Source organism: Pongo abelii, chromosome 2 (assembly GCF_028885655.2).
Source record: "Pongo abelii isolate AG06213 chromosome 2, NHGRI_mPonAbe1-v2.0_pri, whole genome shotgun sequence".
NCBI lineage: Eukaryota > Metazoa > Chordata > Mammalia > Primates > Hominidae > Pongo > Pongo abelii.
In genome coordinates this window covers 127,215,865-127,237,974 of record NC_085928.1, presented here as the reverse complement: position 1 = coordinate 127,237,974, position 22,110 = coordinate 127,215,865, and the positions used below count along the sequence as shown (strand labels likewise).

Genomic DNA, 22,110 nt, shown 5'->3' with positions numbered 1-22,110 from the left:
GATAAATTCACAGTTTTGAAAATGAAACACTTTTGTTACCTGTATAAACAAATATAGTTCATCAAAACTCAATTATTGGACTATCACAATTCTGAAAGGAAACAAGAACCAACAATCCAGGAAAAAAAAAAAAAGTCACAGAAAGACAACCTCTATAGAAAAAAAAGAAAATTATGTTGAAAATAAACAAGTCATACTAACTTTATAACTGATCTAAACAAACAAAAATAAAAGTAACATTCCAAAACATGAACATAATGCTCAAAGGCAGCCCTTTTTCCTCACCAAAACTACACGGAAAAGTTAGAACAGAACATTTAAAGTATAAGCTAAGGCCAGGCACTGTGGCTATGCCTGCAATCCCAGCACTTTGAGAGGCAGAGGCAGGTGTACCATCTGAGGTCAGGAGCTCGAGACCAGCCTAGCCAACATGGTGAAACCCCATCTCTACTAAAAATATAAAAATTAGTCAGGCATGGTAGTGGACGCCTGTAATCCCAAATACTCGGGAGGCTGAGGCAGGAGAATCGCTTGAACCTGGGAACTGGAGATTGCAGTGAGCTGAGATTGTGCCACTGCACTCCAGCCTAGGCAACAGAGACTCCATCTCAGTCAATCAATCAATAAAATAAAATAAAATGTGGCCGGGCATAGTGGCTCACGTCTGTAATTCCAGCACTTTGGGAGGCCGAGGCGGTTGGATCATGAGGTTAGCAGTTAGAGACCAACCTGGCCAACATGGTGAAACCCTGTCTCTACTAAAAATACAAAAATTAGCCAGGCATGGTAGCGGGCACCTGTAATCCCAGCTATTCCGGAGGCTGAGGCAGGAGAATCGCTTGAACCCAGAAGGCGGAGGTTGCAGTGAGCCGAGATTGTGCCATTGCACTCCAGCCTGGGCGACAGAGCGAGACTCCGTCTCAAATAAATATAAAATAAAATAAAATAAAATAAAACAAAATACAATGTAAGCTATGTTAAGGAGTGAAAAACAGAAAATCTCAAAGTTCCAAAAAATGATGAGAAAACTCAAAAGCTCCAACTATACAGAAACTGTATTTCCCTACTATCATGGAGAAACAAAACTGTAAGCTTGGGGTTTTGGGGGTAGAACAAGTCACTACGAAGAACAGATAACCCACTCATGGCATCTGAAATTAAACTACTTGTGTAGTATAGCAGCCCGAAACAGATGAATTAGCATAAATACTAGTCCAGGACAGTTGAAAGCTCTAGGGCTCCACATAAAGAAATAAACCACCACAAATAGTTACCCTGAATATGAGAGATGAGTTCTCACTCAAAATTTACACCTAAGTGAACAATCCTCCAAGTACTTGTGGATGCAACAAGGATATTTAAACAGGATAAAGAGTAGATTCAATGGAATTGTTTTTGTAAAAGTCAAATCTGAGAAAATTTCAGAGAATGCAGAAACAACAGATAAGAAGGAAGAAAACAAGAGGGATGCAGAAAGTCAAGAACTCCAGGACAAGGAAAATAAAAGAATAGGAGGAGAAACATACAAAAAACATATCTGAAAATTTTCCAGTATGTTTATGTCATGAGCCTTCATATTGAAGAAATAACCTAAGACCTATGCAGGATTAAAAAAACACATATTGTGATTGAACTTCCTACTGTATTAAACTTTCCAGCATTTAGGCCTTGCACAAATCTTTGTCAGAATGATCCCTAAATACTACTTTTAGTGCAACCATAAGCTATAATTTTAATTCCAATTTCTCATTACTCATTGCAACTATATAGAAATATAATTGATTTTATGTCCTGGGACCTGCTAAACTCACTTAGTTCTCTTAAGTATTGTAGATTGCTTAGGATTTGCTACCTACATGATCCTGTATCTGCGAATAAAGACCATTTTACTTTTTCATTCCAATCTGTATGCCCTGTATTCTTTCTTGCCTTATTACACTGGCTAGGTCTTCTAGTATAGTGTTGTATAAAAGTCATCAGAGAGGACATCCTTTCGTTTTCCCTAATCACAGAAAATATTCAGTCTTTAATTGTGAAATGTGATGTTGCCTATATGGTGGTTTTCTTGGTTTTTGGTTTTTGTAGATGCCCTTTATCAGGTTAAGGAAGTTTCCTGCTATTCTTAGTTTGCAGAGTTTTATCACAGATAGGTATTCAATTTTGTTAAAGGCTTACTTTGAACCTATTTAGATAGTTGTATTGCTTTTCTCCTTTGTATTGTTAATGACATTACTTTGTTACATTGACAGATGTTTAAGTTTTAAACCAACCTTAAGTTCCTAGCTTGGCCATCATGCTAGTAACAAATTTAATCCACAAACCTGGTGGATTAAATAAAACAAATTTATTCTCTTACAGTTCTGGATACCAGAAGTCCAAAATGAGTCTTAGAGGGCTAAAATCATGGTGTTGGCAGGGCTGGTTCCTTCTGGAGGCTCTAGGAAAATCAAATTCCCTTACTTTTTCCAGCTTCTGAAGGCAGCCTACATTCCTGGGGTCAGGATCCCTTCCTGATGTCACTGTAGCCACTTGCTTCTTTTTGTCACATCTATATCCAGTCTGATCTTCTGACCTCCTCTTACTAAGGATCCCTGTGATTATATCAGGCCAACCTGCATAATCTAGGATAATATTCCCACTCCAAAATTCGTAACCCAGCCAGGCGTGGTGACTCACAGTTGTAATCCCAGCACTCTGGGAGGCCAAGGCAGGTGGATCACCTCAGGTCAGGAGTTCGAGACCAGCCTGGCCAACATGGTGAAACCCCATCTCTATGAAAAATACAAAAATTACCCAGGCATGGTGGTACGCACCTGTAATCCCAGCTACTCAGGAGGCTGAGGTAGGAGAATCACTTGAACCCAGGAGGCAGAGGCTACAGTGAGCCAAGAATATGCCACTATACTCCAGCCTGGGTGACACAGCAAGACTCCATCTCAAAAATAAAAACAAAAATAAATAAATAAAAAATAGGCCAGATGTGGTGACTCACACCTGTAATCCCAGCCACTTTGGGAGGCCAAGGTGGGTGAATCACCTGAGATCAAGAATTTGAGATCAGCCTGGCCAACATGGTGAAACCCTGTCTCTACCAAAAATACAAAAATTAGCCAGCCATGATGGCACAGGCCTGTACTCCTAGCTACTTGGGAGGCTGAGGCAGGAGAATCGCTTGAACCCAGGATGCAGAGGTTGCAGTGAGCCAAGATCGCATCACCGCACTCCAGCCTGGGTGACAAGAGTGAGACTCCGTCTCAAAAAAATATATAACAAAAAAAATTAACCTAATCACATCAGCAAAGTCCTCTTTGCCATATAAGGTAACATTCACAGGTTCGAGGGTTTAGGAGATGAATATCTTGCAGGCTATTACTCAGCCTACCACTCCCATGATATATTATCCTTTTTAAACATTGCTGGATACAATGTTGTAATTTTGCTAGGGATTTTCTAATCCATATGCACAAAAATATTTTGTCCATAGTTGTATTTTTCCTGTAATATCCCTGATTAGTTTTGGTATCAGGGTAATGCTGGATTCATTAACAAAATTGAGAAGTATTCCCTTCTCTTAACGTTTTCTAGCAAAGTCTATATTATTTCTTCCTTAAGTTTGTTTTATTTCATCCCTGATGCCATCTGAGAGTAAATTTTCATTGTCAGAAAGTTTTAGACTACACATTTAATGTCTTTAATCCATTTCTTCCTTTTTCATTTACTTATTTTTTTAAGAGATGGTATCTGTTGCCCAGGCTGGAAGTGCAGTCACACAAGCATAGCTCACTGCGGCCTCAAACTCCTAGGCTAAAGGGATCAATCCACCTCAGCCTCCCCAGCCGCTGGGGAGATGCACATTGCCACACCCAGATAATTTTTTATTTTTTGTAGTGACAGGGTTTTGCTTTGCTGCCTAGGCTGGTCTTGAACTCCTGGCTTTAAGCAATCCTCCTGCCTCAGCCTCCCAGTGTTGAAATTACAGGCATGTGTCAACATGTCTGGCTTCTTTAATGCATTTCTGTTTGGTAGTTTATATTCTTAGAGGAACTTGCCCATTTCATGTAAATTATCAATTTAGTTGCCACAAAGTCATCCATAATATTCTCTTATTAGTTTGACTTTTTTTTTTTTTTTTTTTTTGAGAGGGAGTCTCACTCTGTCACCCAGGCTGGAGTGCAGTGACACGATCTCGGCTCAATGCAACCTCCACCTCCCAGGTTCAAGCGATTCTCCTGCCTCAGCCTCCCGAGTAGCTGGGATTACAGGCATGTGCCACCACACCTGGCTAATTATTTTTAGTAGAGACGGGGTTTCACCATGTTGGCCAGGCTGTTCTCGAACTCCTGACCAGGTGACGAGGCAGGTGATCTGCCTGCCTCAGCGTCCCAAAGTTCTGGGATTACAAGCATGAGCCACCACTCCTGGCATTGATTGTAGTTTTGAAAAATGGACTAAAATGTCCCTAATATTTCACCCTTAATGAATTATCAGTTATCTTTTATATTAAATATTATATTGAATAGATCTTGTATATCTTTAGAGAAACATGATCTCTGTTGAAACACAGATTAACCTATTAATCCTTCTATACTTTGTAATAAACAACTCCCAAATGGGTTTTATCCCATGAAAATGTGACATCATCCACATGAAATGTGACGTCAAAAACTACAGCTCATTTTCTTTTTTTTTTGAGACAGCATCTCACTCCCAGGATGGAGTGCAGTGGTGCAATCTCGGCTCACTAGCTTCCGCCTCCTGGGTTCAAGTGATTCTTGTGCCTCAGCTGGGATAACAGGCATGCCTGGTTAATTTTAGTATTTTTGGTAGAGACTAGGGTTTCACTATGTTGCCCAGCCTGTTCTCAAACCCTTGAGCTCAAGCAATCAGCCCACCTTGGCCTCCCAAAGTGCTGGTGTTGTAGACAAAACCGGGTTCTTGTCACACGGCAGGGAAAGATTAGGCACACAGACACTCTGAAAGGTGAGGGGTTACGAATTTATTGGGCGAAAAGGAAAAAGAACAACACAGCAAAGTGAGATGGAGTCCTGCTTACAGGCTGTCCATCTCAGCAACTGAATTCCTAGTTACTATCCTGGAACAGGAGGGGCCAGGCTGTTCCCTTCCGCAAATGGCGTGAACTTTTCGCTGCTGCACCTCATCCTCCCAGTGCTTGTAGATTGTCTTGGGAGCCATTTTTACTTGGCTGTCTCACTAGGATTACAGGCATTAGCCACCGCGCTGGGCATTCTCTTTTTCTTTTTTTGAGATGGAGTTTCCCTCTGTCGCCCAGGCTGGAGTGCAGTGGTGAGATCTCAGCTCACTGCAACCTCTGCCTCCCAGGTTCAAGCAATTCTCCTGTCTCAGCCTCCTCCGAGTAGCTGGGACTACAGGCACGTGCCAACACGCCCGGCTAATTTTTTATTTTTAGTAGAGACATGGTTTCACCATGTTGGCCAGGCTGGTCTCGAACTCCTGACCTCAGGTGATCCGCCCACCTCGGCCTCTCAAAGCGCTGGAATTACAGGCATGAGACACCAGGCCCAACCCTCTAATTAGTTTTCTAATTTCTGTGGGATGTGTACCGAAATTTTCTAATACTGGTGATTTGTGGGGGATTTTTGTCCTCTGATCAATCTGGCTTTAGAGTTAACAATTTTAATAATCTTTTTTCAACGTACCAGATTTAGGTCTGATTGAGGTCTGCTATTGTTTTTTTTTCTGATTTTTACTTTATTCATTCTCCTTGAATTTTGTTTCCCATCTTCTCCTTACAATTTGCCCTATTTTATTCCCTTAGTTTCTTAGCTAGAAGTTTAAGTCACTGATTCCAACTTTTTTCTGTTCTAATATAAGGATTAAATGCTGCAAATTTTTCTCTAAAGTACTGCTTTAGTTGCATCTAACAAATTTGAATGTTAGACAGTCCTCACTCTGCACAGTACCATGCATGAATCCTGTACATATCAGAACTGTCCTTACTTGGCAAAAATCTATCTTGGTTACCTGCCTGTACTATTTTCATTTTCAATGAGTTCAAAATATTTTCTAATTTCTGTTGTGATTATTTCCTTAACCCATAATTATTGAGAAGTATTTTCTTCAATTTCCAAATACCTAGGAATTATTCTTGAGACATTTCTAGTTTAATTCTATTGTGATCAGAGAACATACTTTCACTTCTTTTAAATTATACTGAGACTTGTTTTATGGACTAGAATACGATCTTGGTAAATATTCCATTTGCACTCGTAGAGAATGTATTCTGCTGTCCTTGGGTGAAGTGTTTTATAAATGTCAGTATCAATCTGGTTGGGCAGTGTTATTCAGGTCTTCCATATCCTTATTAATATTCTGTTTATTTACTCTGTCAGAGAGGAGAGCTAAAATCTCCAACTCTAATTGTGGATTGATCTATTTCCAATTTCATCATGTATTCTGCACCTGTTGTTATATGCATACACATTCAGGCTTATTACATTCTGATTCTGGCAATCTGATTCTTATGAGCCATTATATGTTTTCTTTATGTTTCTTCTTGGGTTTTGTTCAGCTTCTTGGATCTATGAGTTCAATGTTTTCATTAAGTTTGAAAATTCTTCAACTATAATTTTTTCAAGTATCTTTTCTGATACCCTCCTTTCTGGGATTTCACTCATACATGTTAAGACTACATGATATTGTCCCACAAATTACTGATGCTCCCTTCATTCTTTTTCAGTCACTTCATTCGCTGTGTTTCACTTTGGATAGTTACCATCACTGTCTTGAAAACCGCTGATTACTTTTCTTTCCTGCTGTAGTAAATCTTCAGTTAATCCTATCCAGTGTGTTTTCCATTTCAGATACTGTATTTTTTCCTCTCTAGAATTTCCATTTGGGGCTTCCTCCTATTTTCAATAGCTCTCTTTAACACAGTCATATTCTTCTCTATCCTTTTGAGCATATTTATTCTAGTTGCTTTAACATTCTTATTTTCTAATTCAATCAACTCTGCCACTTCTGGATCTGTCTTATTAATTTATTTTTCTCCTGATTTTGGCTCATACTTTCCTGCTTCTTTATATCCCTGATAATTTTTGGATTCCAGATATTGTGAAATTTAACATGGTCAGGTGCTAGATTTTATCTTCTTTCTTTTAGTAGTGTAATACTTTGCCCTGGCATATAGTTAATTTAACTCTTTCAAGACCTGCCTTTAAGAATCTTCAAAGCAGATTCACTGCAGTCTTCATTGTAAAACTAATCTAGACTCACTACTAAGGCCAGAGCCTTCTGAGAACTCTATCCAATACCCTGTATGTGTCAAAGTCTTTCCATTGTGGCTAAAGGGAACACAAACTATTCCCAGTCTTGTGTGAAAGTACAGAAACTGCTTAGCCTACTACTGTTTTCTGGTAGTTTTTCCTAGGCCACAGGTAGTTTCCTCTCACACATGGCCAGACCAGTGATCAGCCAAACATTCAAAAGGATCCTTTTTCAGATCTTTGGAACCCTGAGTACTCTCCACTCTCTTGAACTCTACACCTCAAATTCTAGCCTCTTTGACCTCCCCAAATTCCAATCTATGCTCCTCAACTCTAGGCTCTGTTTGGGTTCCCCTCCCTGTGCTGTGGCCTGGAAACTGTCTCTGGGCAATAACCTCAGGTCATCATAGGTATTCTCTCACTTGCTTCTCCTCTCTCAGAAATCAAAGTCCTGTGCTGCCTTTTATACAATGTCTTAAAACTACTGTTTCATATATTTTATCTGGTTTTCCAGCTACTTTAAATGGGATGGCAGTTACAAACTTTCAGTTATTAGATAAATGAATTCTGGGGATCTAATAACGTACAACATGATGACTATAGTTAATGATATTGTAATGGCCGGGCACAGTGGCTTACACCTGTAATCCCAGTACTTTGGGAGGCCGAGGCAGGCAGACCACTTGAGGTCAGGAGTTCAAGACCAGCCTGGCCAACATGGTGAAATCCTGTCTCTACTAAAAATACAAAAAAAAAAAAAAAAAAAAAAAAAATTAGCCGTGCGTGGTGGCGGGCACCTGTAATCCCAGCTACTTGGGAGGCTGAGGCAGGAGAATCGCTGGAACCTGGGAGGCGGAGGTTGCAGTGAGCTGAGATCGTGCCACCGCACTCCAGCCTGGGTGAAAGAAAGAGGCTCAGTCTCAAAAAAAAAAAAAAAATATATATATATATATATATATATAGTACCCTTGAAATTTGCTAAGAGAGTAGACTTTAATTATGTGTGTTCTCACTATACACAATAAAAGGCAACTATATGAGGTTAAGGATGTGTTAACTTGATTGTGATAATCATTTAATAATGTATGTGTGTGTGTATATATATATATATAAAAATCATACTGTACACCTTAAATGTATACAAATTTTATTTGTTAATTATACCTCAATAAAGCTAAAGGAAAATGCAGTGGAAAACAGCCCCCAAATAGGAATAATTATTAAAATAAAATGATGAGAAAATTTCATCCCCATTATTCCATCCTGTTTAGAAGCAAAGTCCTGTGTAAACCCTTTAGAGAGCAGAAACGAAGAGACTTCATTTTTAGCACTTTCTTGGATACAAATTGGTAGTTAAAACAAAAACTTCAGGGACATAAATCTTTTCTAGGAATAGTTATTCCTTTGAAAAGTCAAATATTTTCTCCATTATAATCTATTTTTGAAGCCCCTATACTTAACACTTTTAATCCCATATCCTAGCTTAAAACATCAAACCACATACTTAGGTGAACATATCAATATACTAAGAGTTAAGTAAACAACATTTCTGTCCATAAAAATACAGTGTGCCTTTTTACTCAGTATGAATTAGAGAAGCATACTGATCCATTTATTCACAGAAGAACCCAGGATATCCTAAACTGAATGGCTGCGATATATAGAACAGTTTTTTACTGTTTAAGTATTTTTTAATTCTAAATTACTTAGTATCACCAAAAAAAAGTTCACTAGTGACCCTTTCCGAATTCAGTGTTTGTTTTTCCTTTGCTAGCTACATGACCACTTAGTATTATATTTACTAGATTTACTAGGTCATCAGTATCTCTTAGTAGAGTTTCTTTCCTTTTTTTTTTAAACAGAGTCTTGCTCTGTCGCCCAGGCTAGAGTGCAGTGGCACGATCTCTGCTCACTGCAACCTCTGCCTCTCGGGTTCAAGCAATTCTCTGCCTCAGCCTCCCGAATAGGTAGGATTACAGGTGCCCATCACCAAAACCAGCTAATTTTTTTTTTTTTTTTTTTAGTAGAGATGGGGTTTCACCATGTTGGCTAGGCTGGTCTTGAACTCCTGACCTCATGATCCACCCGCCTCAGCCTCCCAAAGTACTGGGATTACAAGCATGAGCCACTGCGCCCAGCTGAGTAGAGTTTCTTAATAGATTCCTGTCAGTCTCGCTGGGCTGAAGTTTCCTGATCTATAAAATGAATTTAATATCTGTATTTTTAAAATGCTAAGATTGTTATATATTAAAAATACTAAGATGGTTAAATATAAGACCATTTGTCTAGGGCTTGGTAGAATGTTTAGACACAGAATTTGCACTTTAGATTTTACTATGCCATCAGTATTTTCTTTCCTATGTTCATGCAGTAACTATATCATACATAACAATTTTTTTGTTCTTTGCCTCTTCACAAAAAGTTTCTTTTAGCATAGCACGCAACCGCCTATAGGATGTGGCTAACATAGCACATAGCTTTCTTTGCTAGAAAGCACACACTAGGACCCATGATGTACAGATGGCCTTATACTAATAATGCCCTGTATGCTAACTAAGTATAATGTCTAAGAATCCTCCTCAGGTTTTACAGCCTTTTCTTTTTTTTGGCTCTTTCCTTTCCCACTCTCAGGGCCACTTAAAACATGGCTATCTATGCTTGTCATCAGATAACAGTCTTGTCCCTGTTTTTCTTTCTGATTTCTATTGGTACCGCTAACTTCTCTGCTTTCAAGTAACAAACAAAAAAACCCTGTCCTTTTATATAACTAATATTATCAAATAAGAGTACTCTTTTTTGCACAGAAAACCAAATAATCCAGCCTAGTGGATAAAATCTTCTGGCCAAAACTGTGGTGTAAGAAGGAAAAAAACAGCCAAGCATGGTGGCTCACACCTGTAATCCCAGCACTTTGGGAGGCTGAGGCAGGTGGATCACTTGAGGTCAGGAGTTCAAGACCAGCCTGGCCAACATGGTGAAACCCTATCTCTATTAAAAATACAAAAATTAGCCGGGCATGGTGGCGTGTGCCTGTAATCTCAGCTACTTGGGAGGCTGAGGCACAAGAATCGCTTGAACCCTGGAGGTAGACGTTGCAGTGAGCCGAGATCGTACCACTGCACTCCAGCCCAGCTGGGGTGACAGAGTAAGACTCCATCTCAAAAAAAAACAGAAGAAGAAGGAAAAAAACTTTAATCACTTCCATGACAGCCTTCGCATTCCCAATGTCTATCCATTGCATATGTAAGTAATTAAAAATTTAGTAAAGAAAATGAAACACTACTAAATTTGAGCCTAAGTGACTAGGCATAACTTTTACAATTTCAAGGATGGGATTCAATGAAGAAAACAAAGCCCTTTATTTTTTCACTTATATGAAAGAGATCTTGACCTATAAAGATTTTTCTTATAAAAATTATTTTTAAAAAATTCTTACTTCAATTGTTATTCCCCAATACAATACATTCCCCATACAATGTGACTACATTACTGCATACATACAATTTTTAAAAGAAATAGTCAATTAAAAGAAAATACTTTCCAGGAAAATAGGAACTTTAAACTGCTAAAGAAGAACTGTTTTCTCTTACCATAAGAAGGAGATTCCCGTCCATCTTCTTTATCTGATTCTTTATCTTTTCTTCTCCGGTGGTGATGTTTGTGTCCGCGATGCCTATGACGCCGACGACTCTCTTTACTAAACGGGACGTGAACACCAATATATACAGCTCTATGACCTATTAAAAGGTTCAGAAACATATTACTAGCTTTCCAAAAGAGAAAAAAGTGACATATACAAAAGTACTCCAAAATCTACTCTGATAAAGAATATAAGTTCACGTAATTAACAATGGTAGTCTCCAGTTACTTCTCTTATTTTACAAAGCACTACACAGAATATTGTGCCCAGGGCTAATATCACTGACAGATGATTACACTAAATCTACAAATCACTTATGTAAGTATTTGCACATCTAAAAAGATATCTTTTTTTTGGTTTTGTTTGTGTATTTTTAGTAGAGATGGGGTTTCACCATGTTGGTCAGGCTGGTCTTGAACTCCTGACCTCATGATCCGCCCACCTCGGCCTCCCAAAGTGCTGGGATTACAGGCGTGAGCCACGGCACCCAGCCTAAAAAGATATCTTAAGAAAGAAGAGCTTAGCCCATCTGAGATCATACTATATAGACATATATTTATTCCATCTACATTTATGGCCAACCATAGTTAGTAGAGGTCCTTAAGAGATACATTTTAATAACAATTAAATACTTTATAATAAATATAATGTATAAATAACATTTTAGTAACAATTACTTTATAATAAATATAATGTATAAATATTTACAAATATTTATTTACTAATTTTTTAGAGTTTTGAAAAAAAAAATCAATAAAGACCAAAATAAAAATAAAGTCCAAATTACTGAGAGCTACATTAAATGTAAATAATCCAAATAAAGGTTAGAAACTGTCAGATTAAATAAAAAAGCAGTAAGTAAAGTTATTGCATGCTTTTAAACTAGAAAAAGCTACTGCTGATATTACATTATCCTAACTTTGCAGTATAATAACAAAATAGTTATGAAAGGCAGTCTGCTTTTGCCCACTAGATGAAACTGAACTAGGAAAACTACAGAGCTAGGAGCACTATGTCAAATATCAAATGAGTGTTGAGTGAAGAGGGATGTGAAGTACAAGGTCAACTGATCTGCAACTATGTACACAATTTAAAAAGTTAATAGGCTGAAATACAAATGATTAATGACATTCCTTTCCTAAAAATTCCATAAGATGCTCAGAAAATAAGTATTTCAAGAAACTTAGGACTGCCATCTTTATGTGTGATTTGAAAGTACAGTTGATCCTCATTATTCATGGGATTCCATATTTGTGAAGTTGCTGACTCAGTAACATTTACTTGTAACCACAAAATCAATACTTATGGAGATTTCATGCCATTTTTCGGACAGGCACAGAGCAGCATAAAATTTGAGTTGCCTAACACTCATGTCCCCAGGTAAGGCTGAAAAATGTGATACTCTGACATCTTATTTCAGCTGCCAATATATTAATCTCATAAATAATCACCTTTTAAATTAAAAGAGGGACAACTTAACAAAACATACTGAACTAAAATTATTTGTTTAAACTTCTCCCAGTACTCAGCCTAGCACATGGTAAGTACTCGATAAATGTCTACGGAATTAAATCTCAACTACTAGAAAACAAAAATTCCAAATGTAAAAGCTAATTATACAGGGTTTATTTTTGGAATTATAGATATGTTTCGAGAATTAGACAGTGGTGTTGGTTGCATAATATAGTGAATACATTTTAAAAAGTGTATAATTCAAAATGGTTAATTTTATGTTATGTGAATCTCATTTAAAAAGTAATAAGAAACAAATATAACAAAACTCAATTTTATTTTAATGAAATTATTTCCTTCGAAACATAAAGAAAAGTGGAAATTAAAGAGTCAAATTCCCATCACTGCACTGGGAATTACAAAGTTGTTCCTCCAATTAGTACTAATGGGTCTTGGCACAGAAGCCCCAATGCACCAAGATAAAAATGAATGCTATGAGTGTGCAGTTTAGAAAGAAAGGGATAGATAAAATAAATAAAAACACGCTAGAATCCAAAGATTGGTAGATTAAGGCTTATTGTGTTTTCTTCTTTTACTATTGCCTCTACTCTAGTGTCCTCTGTTTTAATTTTTTTCTTTTTCTTTCCTTTTTCTTCTGCCCTTACTTTATTGTATCAAAAGACTATTTACTCAAACTCTCTTAAACTTAATCTCTCCCTCAAACTAGATACCAAACTTGTAGATGTGTACAAAGTATGCAGCGCTTAGGGCCTGTGATAACCAAAGGAAGCGAAGGAATATCCAAGTTATGTACAGGTGAGGGTTGACATTAAACATTAAATGTATGACTGTACATTTGAATTAGTAAAATTACTACCAAAAATTTTAACCTCCCTAGCTCCTATAATTCACAGGATCTAACCATAAGCTTCTAGATAACTGAGGTTCTTTTTGGAAACCCTAACAAGCCTAGGCTCTTAAAGCCAATTTTTAGAGTTAAAAAAAAAAAAAAAAATCTTTTAGAGTTTAAAAAAAAGTCTTACAATATAAATGAAAACATTTACAACATAAATGAAACTTTGTTTCTCTGTCCATCTCTTTTTTATTAAAATAAACAATAACTCAATATAGTACTAGCTCTCACAGAAGAGTTTAACTTAAGGATATAGTTCCTATAAACATCCCCCAAAAATGTCTATCAAAATATTTGCCATAAACACCACTTTAACCACATGTTCATGGTTAACATCATCAATAATAAGTCATGTTGATATCATATTGTCCACAGATATGGTGCACTGAAAAGGGAACATTACTTCTGTGGTATGCTTCCCAAATAACCATAACCTCCACCTATTCATGCCATAACATCAGACTAAACCCAAACTGAGAAACACTGTACAAAATATCTAACCACTACTCTTCAAAAGCATTAAGGTCATGAAAAACAAAAAAAGAATGAGAAATTGGTATAGATTAGGAGACTGAGGAGACTTGCAACTAAATGTACTGTTACAGATCCTGAACTGGATCAACTGAATCCCAGAACAGAAAAAGGCCATTAGTGGAAAAACTAGTGAAGCCTAAATAAAATCTGTGGTTTAACAGTAAACTAGTAATTACTCAGATTCTAATTAAATTTGTAATTAACCAATGTTAATTTCTTCATTTACACAAATGTATGATGGCTGCACAAAATGTTAACATTAGGAGAAACTGGGTGAAGTGTATGGAGGAACTATGTGCTGCCTTTGCAGCTATTCTGTAAAACTAAAATTATTTTCAAAAGAAAAGAAACCATTTGCCAGGACTTCTTCCTGTCTAAGGAAGAAAGATGGGCAAATAACTCAGTTGCTCTAAAACTCTATGGAGAGGTTATTGCAACATTTTAAAAGGCTAATGTAACACCTATAAAATGAATGTTGAGATGACAACTAATGATAACTGTGGTTTATTAGTCTGGCACTCTAGTGTACTCATAAAACAAATTACTCAGCCTGCTAGAAATGAAAAAAATAAAAGAGTTAACTAATTTTGTGACTGTGTCCCTTCAGTTTTCCAAGTTAAGGTAATTAATGGTAACCATCACTAAATTTTGAGAAGCATTCTGAACTCTATCTTTTGCCAATACTTTCAAATGGCACTCTTCTAAATGTACTAAATGTACGCTTTACCTTACAACAATAACAAAAAAATTCAACAAATACTAAGTAAAACTTAAAAGGATGCTTACAAACATTAATTAGTAAATTACCCTACTAAGCAAAGTAAGTTATTTTAAACCAACTTACTTTCTAGTTCTTCTTTTTCAAACTTGGTGTTCACAGTTGAGCTAGTTTTGCCAAGATCCACAACAGCTTCTTCATCAGGACCCTAAAAACAAATTATTCTCATTGACTCATGAGATCACAATCTATTGAGGACCTATTATATGCATCCTTTGAAATGGCAACAAAATATAAAACAGACTGCTTTCTCTCAAATAACTGAACTCATTACAGCTAACTGCATTCTTTTAAAATTATGTTTATAGGCTTTTTAAATCCACAGAAGACCATTCAAAAATCCCAGAATAAGAAGTGAAATGGCAAAGATTTTTAAATGGTTTTTCCATGCAAATTACTAAACAACTGGTAATATATTCATTTCATCCTCAAAAGACAGACCTTCCAGGGTCGGAGATTAAAGAAAATGTGATGTGAGAGGAATCCTTAGATGTCAACATGGAATGCTTTCTTTCTTGATCTTTGCTCTTAAGTCTCCGAAATAACAGCAAACAGTTATACTGGATTGAATTATGGTCAAACATAAAATTGTCAAAAATAAGCAGACTCAACATGCAGTACCACTTTAACTGATTAATCAAGAGCTAACAAAAGTTAAAAGAACTTTTTCTTTTCCCCCAAAGTAAAATTCATGCCAAAATTTAACCTCTAGGGAAATTCTAGCTGCAGTTGTGAAAATCCCACCTTCATAATTTTGTTCTGTTTTCAATTCAACAAAAAGACTAAACATATTTATTAGAAAATGTTGTATAGGCTATTTTTAAAAGGATAAAATTTTAGTTTTAACTTCCCTTCTCAACTTGTAGTAACTTTCAAAAGGACATTCTAATCATCATTAACTACTTATTATTAACTTATTATACACAAGATTCTATGCCACTGCTAGAGAGAGAAGAACAAATACCCTTCCCTCAAAAAGTCACTGAAGCTGGGCATGGTTGCTCACGCCTGTAATTGGATCACTTTGGGAGGCCAAGGTGGGCAGATCACCTGAGGTCGGAGTTCAAGACCAGCCTGACCAACACGGAGAAACCCCGTCTCCACTAAAAATACAAAATTAGCCGGGTGTGGTGGCGCGCGCCTGTAATCCCAGCTACTCAGGAGGCTGAGGCAGGAGAATTGCTTGAACCCGGGAGGCAGAGGTATTGGTGAGCCAAGATCGTGCCATTGCACTCCAGCCTGGGCAACAAGAGTGAAACTCCGTCTAAAAATGTATACAAAGTAAACTGAGATACAATTGTTGCTGCTATGGAAACTCTTGGTGTCCAAATTCTCAGTAAGTAAACTCAGGAACTGAACTGATTTGATTAAATTTTCAAATAAATTCCCTGCTATCCAAACTACCACTATTTGTTACCCAAAACTAAGAACAGGACACAGTATATTAAGAAAATGCAGATCTTTTCATATCCAAATTTACTTTCTAAAGGCTAGATATCCAAACTGTAAATCAAATATATTTGGATATCAGGAGATACATGTATATGACTGAATGATTGGTGTTCAATTTAATATAGGTAACAGAGATATTAAATGACTTGGCTATAGTTCCATATTTAAAGGAGTGGGAGCAGGCCATGTAGACCATGAGACAATTTCATACAATGGACTAAGAAGATGGGCTGGGTGTGGTGGTTCACACCTGAAATCCCAGTACTTTGGGAGGCTGAGGTAGGAGTATCACTTGAGCCAGGAGTTTGAGACCAGCCTGGACAACATAGCAAGATCCCCATCTCCATTTATTTAATAAAATTTTTAATTAAAAACAAACTTAAGGCTAGGCATGGTGGCTCACATCTGTAATCCCAACACTTTTGGGAGGCCGAGGTTGGTGGATCACCTGAGATCAGGAGTTTGACACCAGCCTGGCCAAGGTGGCAAAACCCCATCTCTACTAAAAACAAAAAAATTAGCTGGGCGTGGTGGCGGGCGCCTGTAATCCCAGCTACTCAGGAGACTGAGGCAGGAGAATCACTTGAACCCAGGAGGCAGAGGTTGCAGTGACCCGAGATCATGTCACTTTACCCCAGCCTGGGAGACAAAGCGAGACTCTGTCTTAAGAAAGAAAAAAAATATTTTTTAATAAAAAACAAGACAGACAAATTAATCAAGCCGCCTTACAGCATTCACTTCCTCAGTAACAAGGAAAAGCCAAAGTAGGAAACCAAACCAAACTCCAAAAGTGCAAGAATGAATAATAATTTCCATCCATCAACCAAGTCATATTCTAAAATCTAGAGCTAGGTGTTTCAATGACTTCATGTCATTTAGTCTCTGAACATGCACAGGTACAAAAGATAAGCTCTCCTAAGTAAAAGGCACAGAAGTTGTATCCTGAGAGGTAGCATACTGCCTATTCTAAAAGGGATTAACTGCTCCCATTCCAACCTTTCATTTAGGTCGCACAATTGCCAGGATATGAAGCAAAACAATTAACTCTCACCTTCAAATAACAACAAAAAGGACTCAAAAACAGCTTAAGTTATATAATCTCACAATACTTACAAATATATTATTTACTATACCTATTTAAAATACACATGCCCTTCGACCTCTAAATATCTATCATAGATAAATGCTCCCACATGTACCAAACATGACATGTTAAAAAAAAGAAAGAGCACATCCTCTCATGGTCTACACAGGCTGCTCCCACTATATACTGTCTGTGAAGTTTTGGGCAAGAGAAAGTTCAACTTTTCTGAACTTTCATTTTCAATGAGGCATTGTTTCCAATATTTAAAAAAGTGAAACAAAAATGTGTGTCAACAGTAAGGAGACAATCTGATACCAAGGAGTGCTAGGAAACAGTTTGAGAAACCAGACCCAAAGAATGGAAGTAGATCTATGTGTCCTGGTAAGGTCTCAAAGATAGTTGTTTACTGCAAAAGCACATTGTAGTGAATAAGATCAAGTTTATGTTAAAAATATTTACAAGACTAAACCAAAATTTTATTTCCATAGACATGTTTTCATATGTATTTATTTGTATTAAGTAAAAAGCAGGGGAAAAGGCTTGATGGGATACACACCAAATTCTTAACTGCTCCTTTCTGGAAAGGGAACTGGGTTTGAATGGAAGTCAAGTTAGAATATTAATTTATTGTTATTGTTTCAGTTTTCAGTGACAGTGTTTTCATGTGTAACTTGCATAACTAAATTTTTTTTTTTTTTTTTTTTTTTTTGGAGACAGAGTCTCATTCTGTCGCCCAGGCTGGAGTGCAGCCTTTGGGAGGCCGAAGCAGGCAGATCACTTGAGGTCAGGAGTTCAAGACCAGCCTAGCCAACATGGTGAAACCCTGTCTCTACTAAAAATACAAAAATTAGCTGAGTGCGGTGGAGCATGCCTTTAATTCCAGTTACTTGGCTTGAACCCAGGAAGTGGAGGTTGCAGTGAGCGCTTAGAGCGCCACTGCACCCTAGCCTGGGCAACAGAATGAGACCTTGTCTCAAAAAAAAACAAAAAAACCTAGTTCATAAATTTAAAAACCCAGCATCAACACATTACAAAATCAAAATTCAATTCAACATGCAAATCCCAGCAAAATCAAATCTAGTTTTGTTAGAAACAGATTTATGCCTTCATAAGATGTTTTACTAATTCCTCTCATAGTTATTTATCTTGCCTGAAAAAGCAAAATCCACAATTTGTATTTTTGTTGGTCAAATTATCAAAAATGACACTTAACATGCCAAAAGCAAAGTATTAGAAAAAAAGGATGTTAAAAGATTCCTTTAAAATATAGTGTCTAATATCCTTTTGACACCCTAAGGTTTACAAAAATCCATTAAAACAGCCATCAGAGATCCCTGTCACAAATTAATTTTTCCATTATATAAGACATATGGCTATAGCCTAAAGTAATGCCTCCCATAAATTATGATGAACCATATGGAGTAATTTCATAGTTATCAAACACTTTAGCTTCAAAACACATTTAACCATTAAGATAAAGTGATATCTTTCCTAATATCTTAACCAAATAATTTTTAAAGACTCGTTCAAGTAATATTAACTATCCAAAGAGTTAGTTTTATAGAAGAATAAAGATGCTACAATTATTTTTAACTTTACACAAGGAATTACTCTTCAACAGATGACTTCCACAGCCAAGGACACAAAGGATGATACTATTCTAAGCCAGTGCTAATAAGCCTGACATTTCTTCAAGCTTCACTGTTAAACTCTGATTCAAATTCGTTTGTCAATAAAAGATAAGATCATAATTAGGTACATACAGGTAACTTCTTCTCCAGACGAAATCTTTCCATAGTAATATAGAAATGCCTTGTTTCTGATGATGTAACGCAGTAAGTCCCTTGAAGATTCCAGGGACAGTGAGCACATATCTGATTTAGGTCACTGTGCTTTGCAGAGATGAATTCTTCTAAGTTACTTTTATGGTACAGCCAATCACTGTGTTCTAAGTTACCTAATCTTCCAAGCTAATAACTACAACCTACACAGGGTCACAGCATAACAGATTTGGAAAGTAATATACACATTTAGTTATAAGTAAAAATACCAAGAGGAATGCAGCAATCCGTTTTCAACTAAAACCTTTCTGCAATGTTAGTACAAAGAGTGCATACTCTAAGAATATATGTGGATGGATGTGTGAGAGTATGGTTTATAATTATCATTGTAACCAAAAAACAAAGTATTAATATGGACAATAGCTAGAAAAAAAAAAAAGAGTAGCACCCCTCTAACTACTGGACTTCTCTACATTCTTAAAAATTCCTGAAGACCTCAAAGGACCTTGGTTTATATAAGTTACCACATCAGGATTAAAACAGAAAACTTCAAAGTACTTATTCAGAATTATTTACACAATAATAAAGCCATTACATGTTAATATACATAACATTTTAATGAAAATAACTTTTCAAAAACAAGACAAAACTTAGAGGAATACCTCTGTTTTACATTTTTACAAATCTCTTCAATGATCTAACCTATTTAATAGAAGACAACCGGATTCTCATATCTACTTCTGCAGTCAATCTGATGTGATCTGCCCTTGGTTAAAGTACATTTAAAAATCCAGATTCACACATATATTCTGCTGGAAAGGGGAGGCATATTTCAATATTCTCTTCAGATAGCTATGGACATTCCTCTTTGATATTTCATCAAATTCAACAAGTATATTGTGTCTTAATAGTTGCAGCGTAGAATCTGAAACCATTCCAAATGAACATTTTACACATTGTTACATCAAAATCCATTTGTCTACTATGCACTTTGAATGGATCTCTCACATTTTTGGAATGTATGTGTTCACAGGGTATTAGAGCTTTTCCAAATGTCACATTTCATTAAACAATATCAAAAATTTTTTTTAAATCACACTTGTTAATAATATCACCAACAATCTCATAAGTCCAAGTACTGAGAAATTATCAAAGTCAGGTTAGCAGATGCAAGTTTTCCAAAATTCTAAGTTTTGCCTGAAAGCTTGAATTATTATCATGGGTAACAAATACTATCAGTTGTTTTTCTTGAAGTGACAAGTTCACTTCATTCATTTTTGACAAAATACCTGTCAAATGCCCAAGTATGATTAACCAAGTCTGTCAGTTTTTCTTTCAGGTAAAAATGGTGTTCCATGAAAATAACAGCTAGTTGAGTTCACAATTCAGGCAATTAACCAGTGATTTTTCTCCAATCATTCTATTTGGATACGCAGCAGAAATGTTTTTACAAATGCTTATTTTGTCATTCAAAATATTAAAGCAATACACAAAGGCAAAAATTTAATAAGATAACTAGTTTTTACTGCTTCATCAAAGTGCTCTTTGTGTATACAGATTTGTTTCTTGGTACCCTCAATTCTATAAGGTAGCAAAATAGATGATATTTAATATTTTCTCTAAAAATATTTATATCCCACAGCTAAAGTCTTACTACCCAGCTCATCCTGGAGAATTAACTGATGACATGCACTAAATAAGTAGCAAAATAATAAATAAATCTTTCACAACTTTACATAGGGAGACTGACTGTACGTAACAGGTGATAGACATGTCATACACTTCAAATAGAACTAAGGCTTCTAAACTTCTCCAAGAATAAAAATCCCAATAACATCAACAGCTAAATAACACATATAATTAATTACATATTTGAAATCTTCACCCTTGTTATGTATGATATATACTTGGCAAATAAACATAAATCTAAAGAATCAAATACAAGAATAAGACATATGTCAGTCAATGATTTTTTTAAATTCTCAATACATTAAGCCCCAAATAACATCTGCAAACAATCAGGTTAAAAACCAATTTCTGGCTGGGCAAGGTGGCTCATGCCTGTAATCCTAGGACCCTGGGAGGCCGAGGTGGGCAGATCACCTGAGGTCAGGTTCAAGACCAGCCTGGCCAACATGGTGAAACCCCCACCTCTACTAAATACACAAAAATTAGCCAGGCATGGTGGTGCCCGCCTGTAATCCCAGCTACTCTGGAGGCTGAGGAAAGAGAATTGCTGGAACCCGGGAGGTAGAGGCTGCAGTGAGCTGAGATCATGCCACTGCACTGCACTCCAGCCTGGACAACAGAGCGAGATTCCATCTAAAAAAAAAAAAAAATCCAAAATGACCTCTTGAAACATACTTCCTATGGAAAATCTTGGCCCTCCCCACCAGTACTTAAGAGCTTAACCTCCTGGTCAAGCACATATCCTCTCCTCCCCCACTGGATTATAAAAACCATAAGCATAGGGATTTGAGTGGGAGGAAGGGAAGGTTAAGCAACCCCAGAGGGAAAAGAAGAAACTAGGTGCACAGAGACTTTTTAATTTCCCAAATACAAAACAAAATATTATACACCAAAATAAGAAAGACACACTTTTCCAACATTTCCCATTTTAACACTATCATTGACACCACCAAACCAATATTCCAATAAAATTTTAAAAATCAAGGTTTATAGGTGAAATGGTGAAGTTAGTTTTAGTTTAATACATTATTTGATAAAATAAAAATATAAAGTAGCTCAACAAATAAACTTTAACCAATAGGCTTTCGTTTGGCTAATTCTTTAAAGATTTATTTTCAGTATAATTTTATTTAATAGCAGGCACACACAAACATCTCATTTGATCCCTTGGTCTCTTCACTCCATTTTCAGCCTTCTAATATTTTTATGCAAATGGAAATATATATATTCTTACAAACAAGATAGCATTCATTACACACTTACTGTTTTATATATAACTTGCTTTTTTCACTGAAACTACATTTTTAAGTAATTTATCAAATTAATCTGTAAATGGTAGAAAAATCCAAGGTTACAGAAGTGCCCCCAAATAAGCAATCATTCCTCCCATTCCCACTTCCACTCATGAGATATAACTATGTTCTGTTGTGTCTTGTAACTTTTTAGTTGCTAGAGTTGCCATTATAACTTTAAATACTTTATTTTACGTCTTGGTTTATCAATTTTAGACAGTATCTGTTCCACAAAAAGAAAAGAATTTTCT

General features: G+C 36.4%; 1 protein-coding gene across 9 annotated transcripts in view; it reads right to left on the bottom strand.

Annotated features, from left to right (window-relative positions):
• The window catches only part of SLC4A7 (solute carrier family 4 member 7), a 110,846-nt gene that overhangs the window by 64,476 nt on the left and 24,260 nt on the right, over positions 1–22,110 (bottom strand). For all 9 annotated transcript variants that reach the window (XM_024244628.3, XM_054552477.2, XM_063722159.1 and 6 more), the window contains exons 2-3: positions 14,628–14,709; positions 10,835–10,981 (exon numbers count right to left, since the gene is read on the bottom strand). In XM_024244628.3, coding sequence (XP_024100396.1) covers positions 10,835–10,981; positions 14,628–14,709 — 229 coding nt within the window. The remainder of the gene's footprint in view (positions 1–10,834; positions 10,982–14,627; positions 14,710–22,110) is intronic.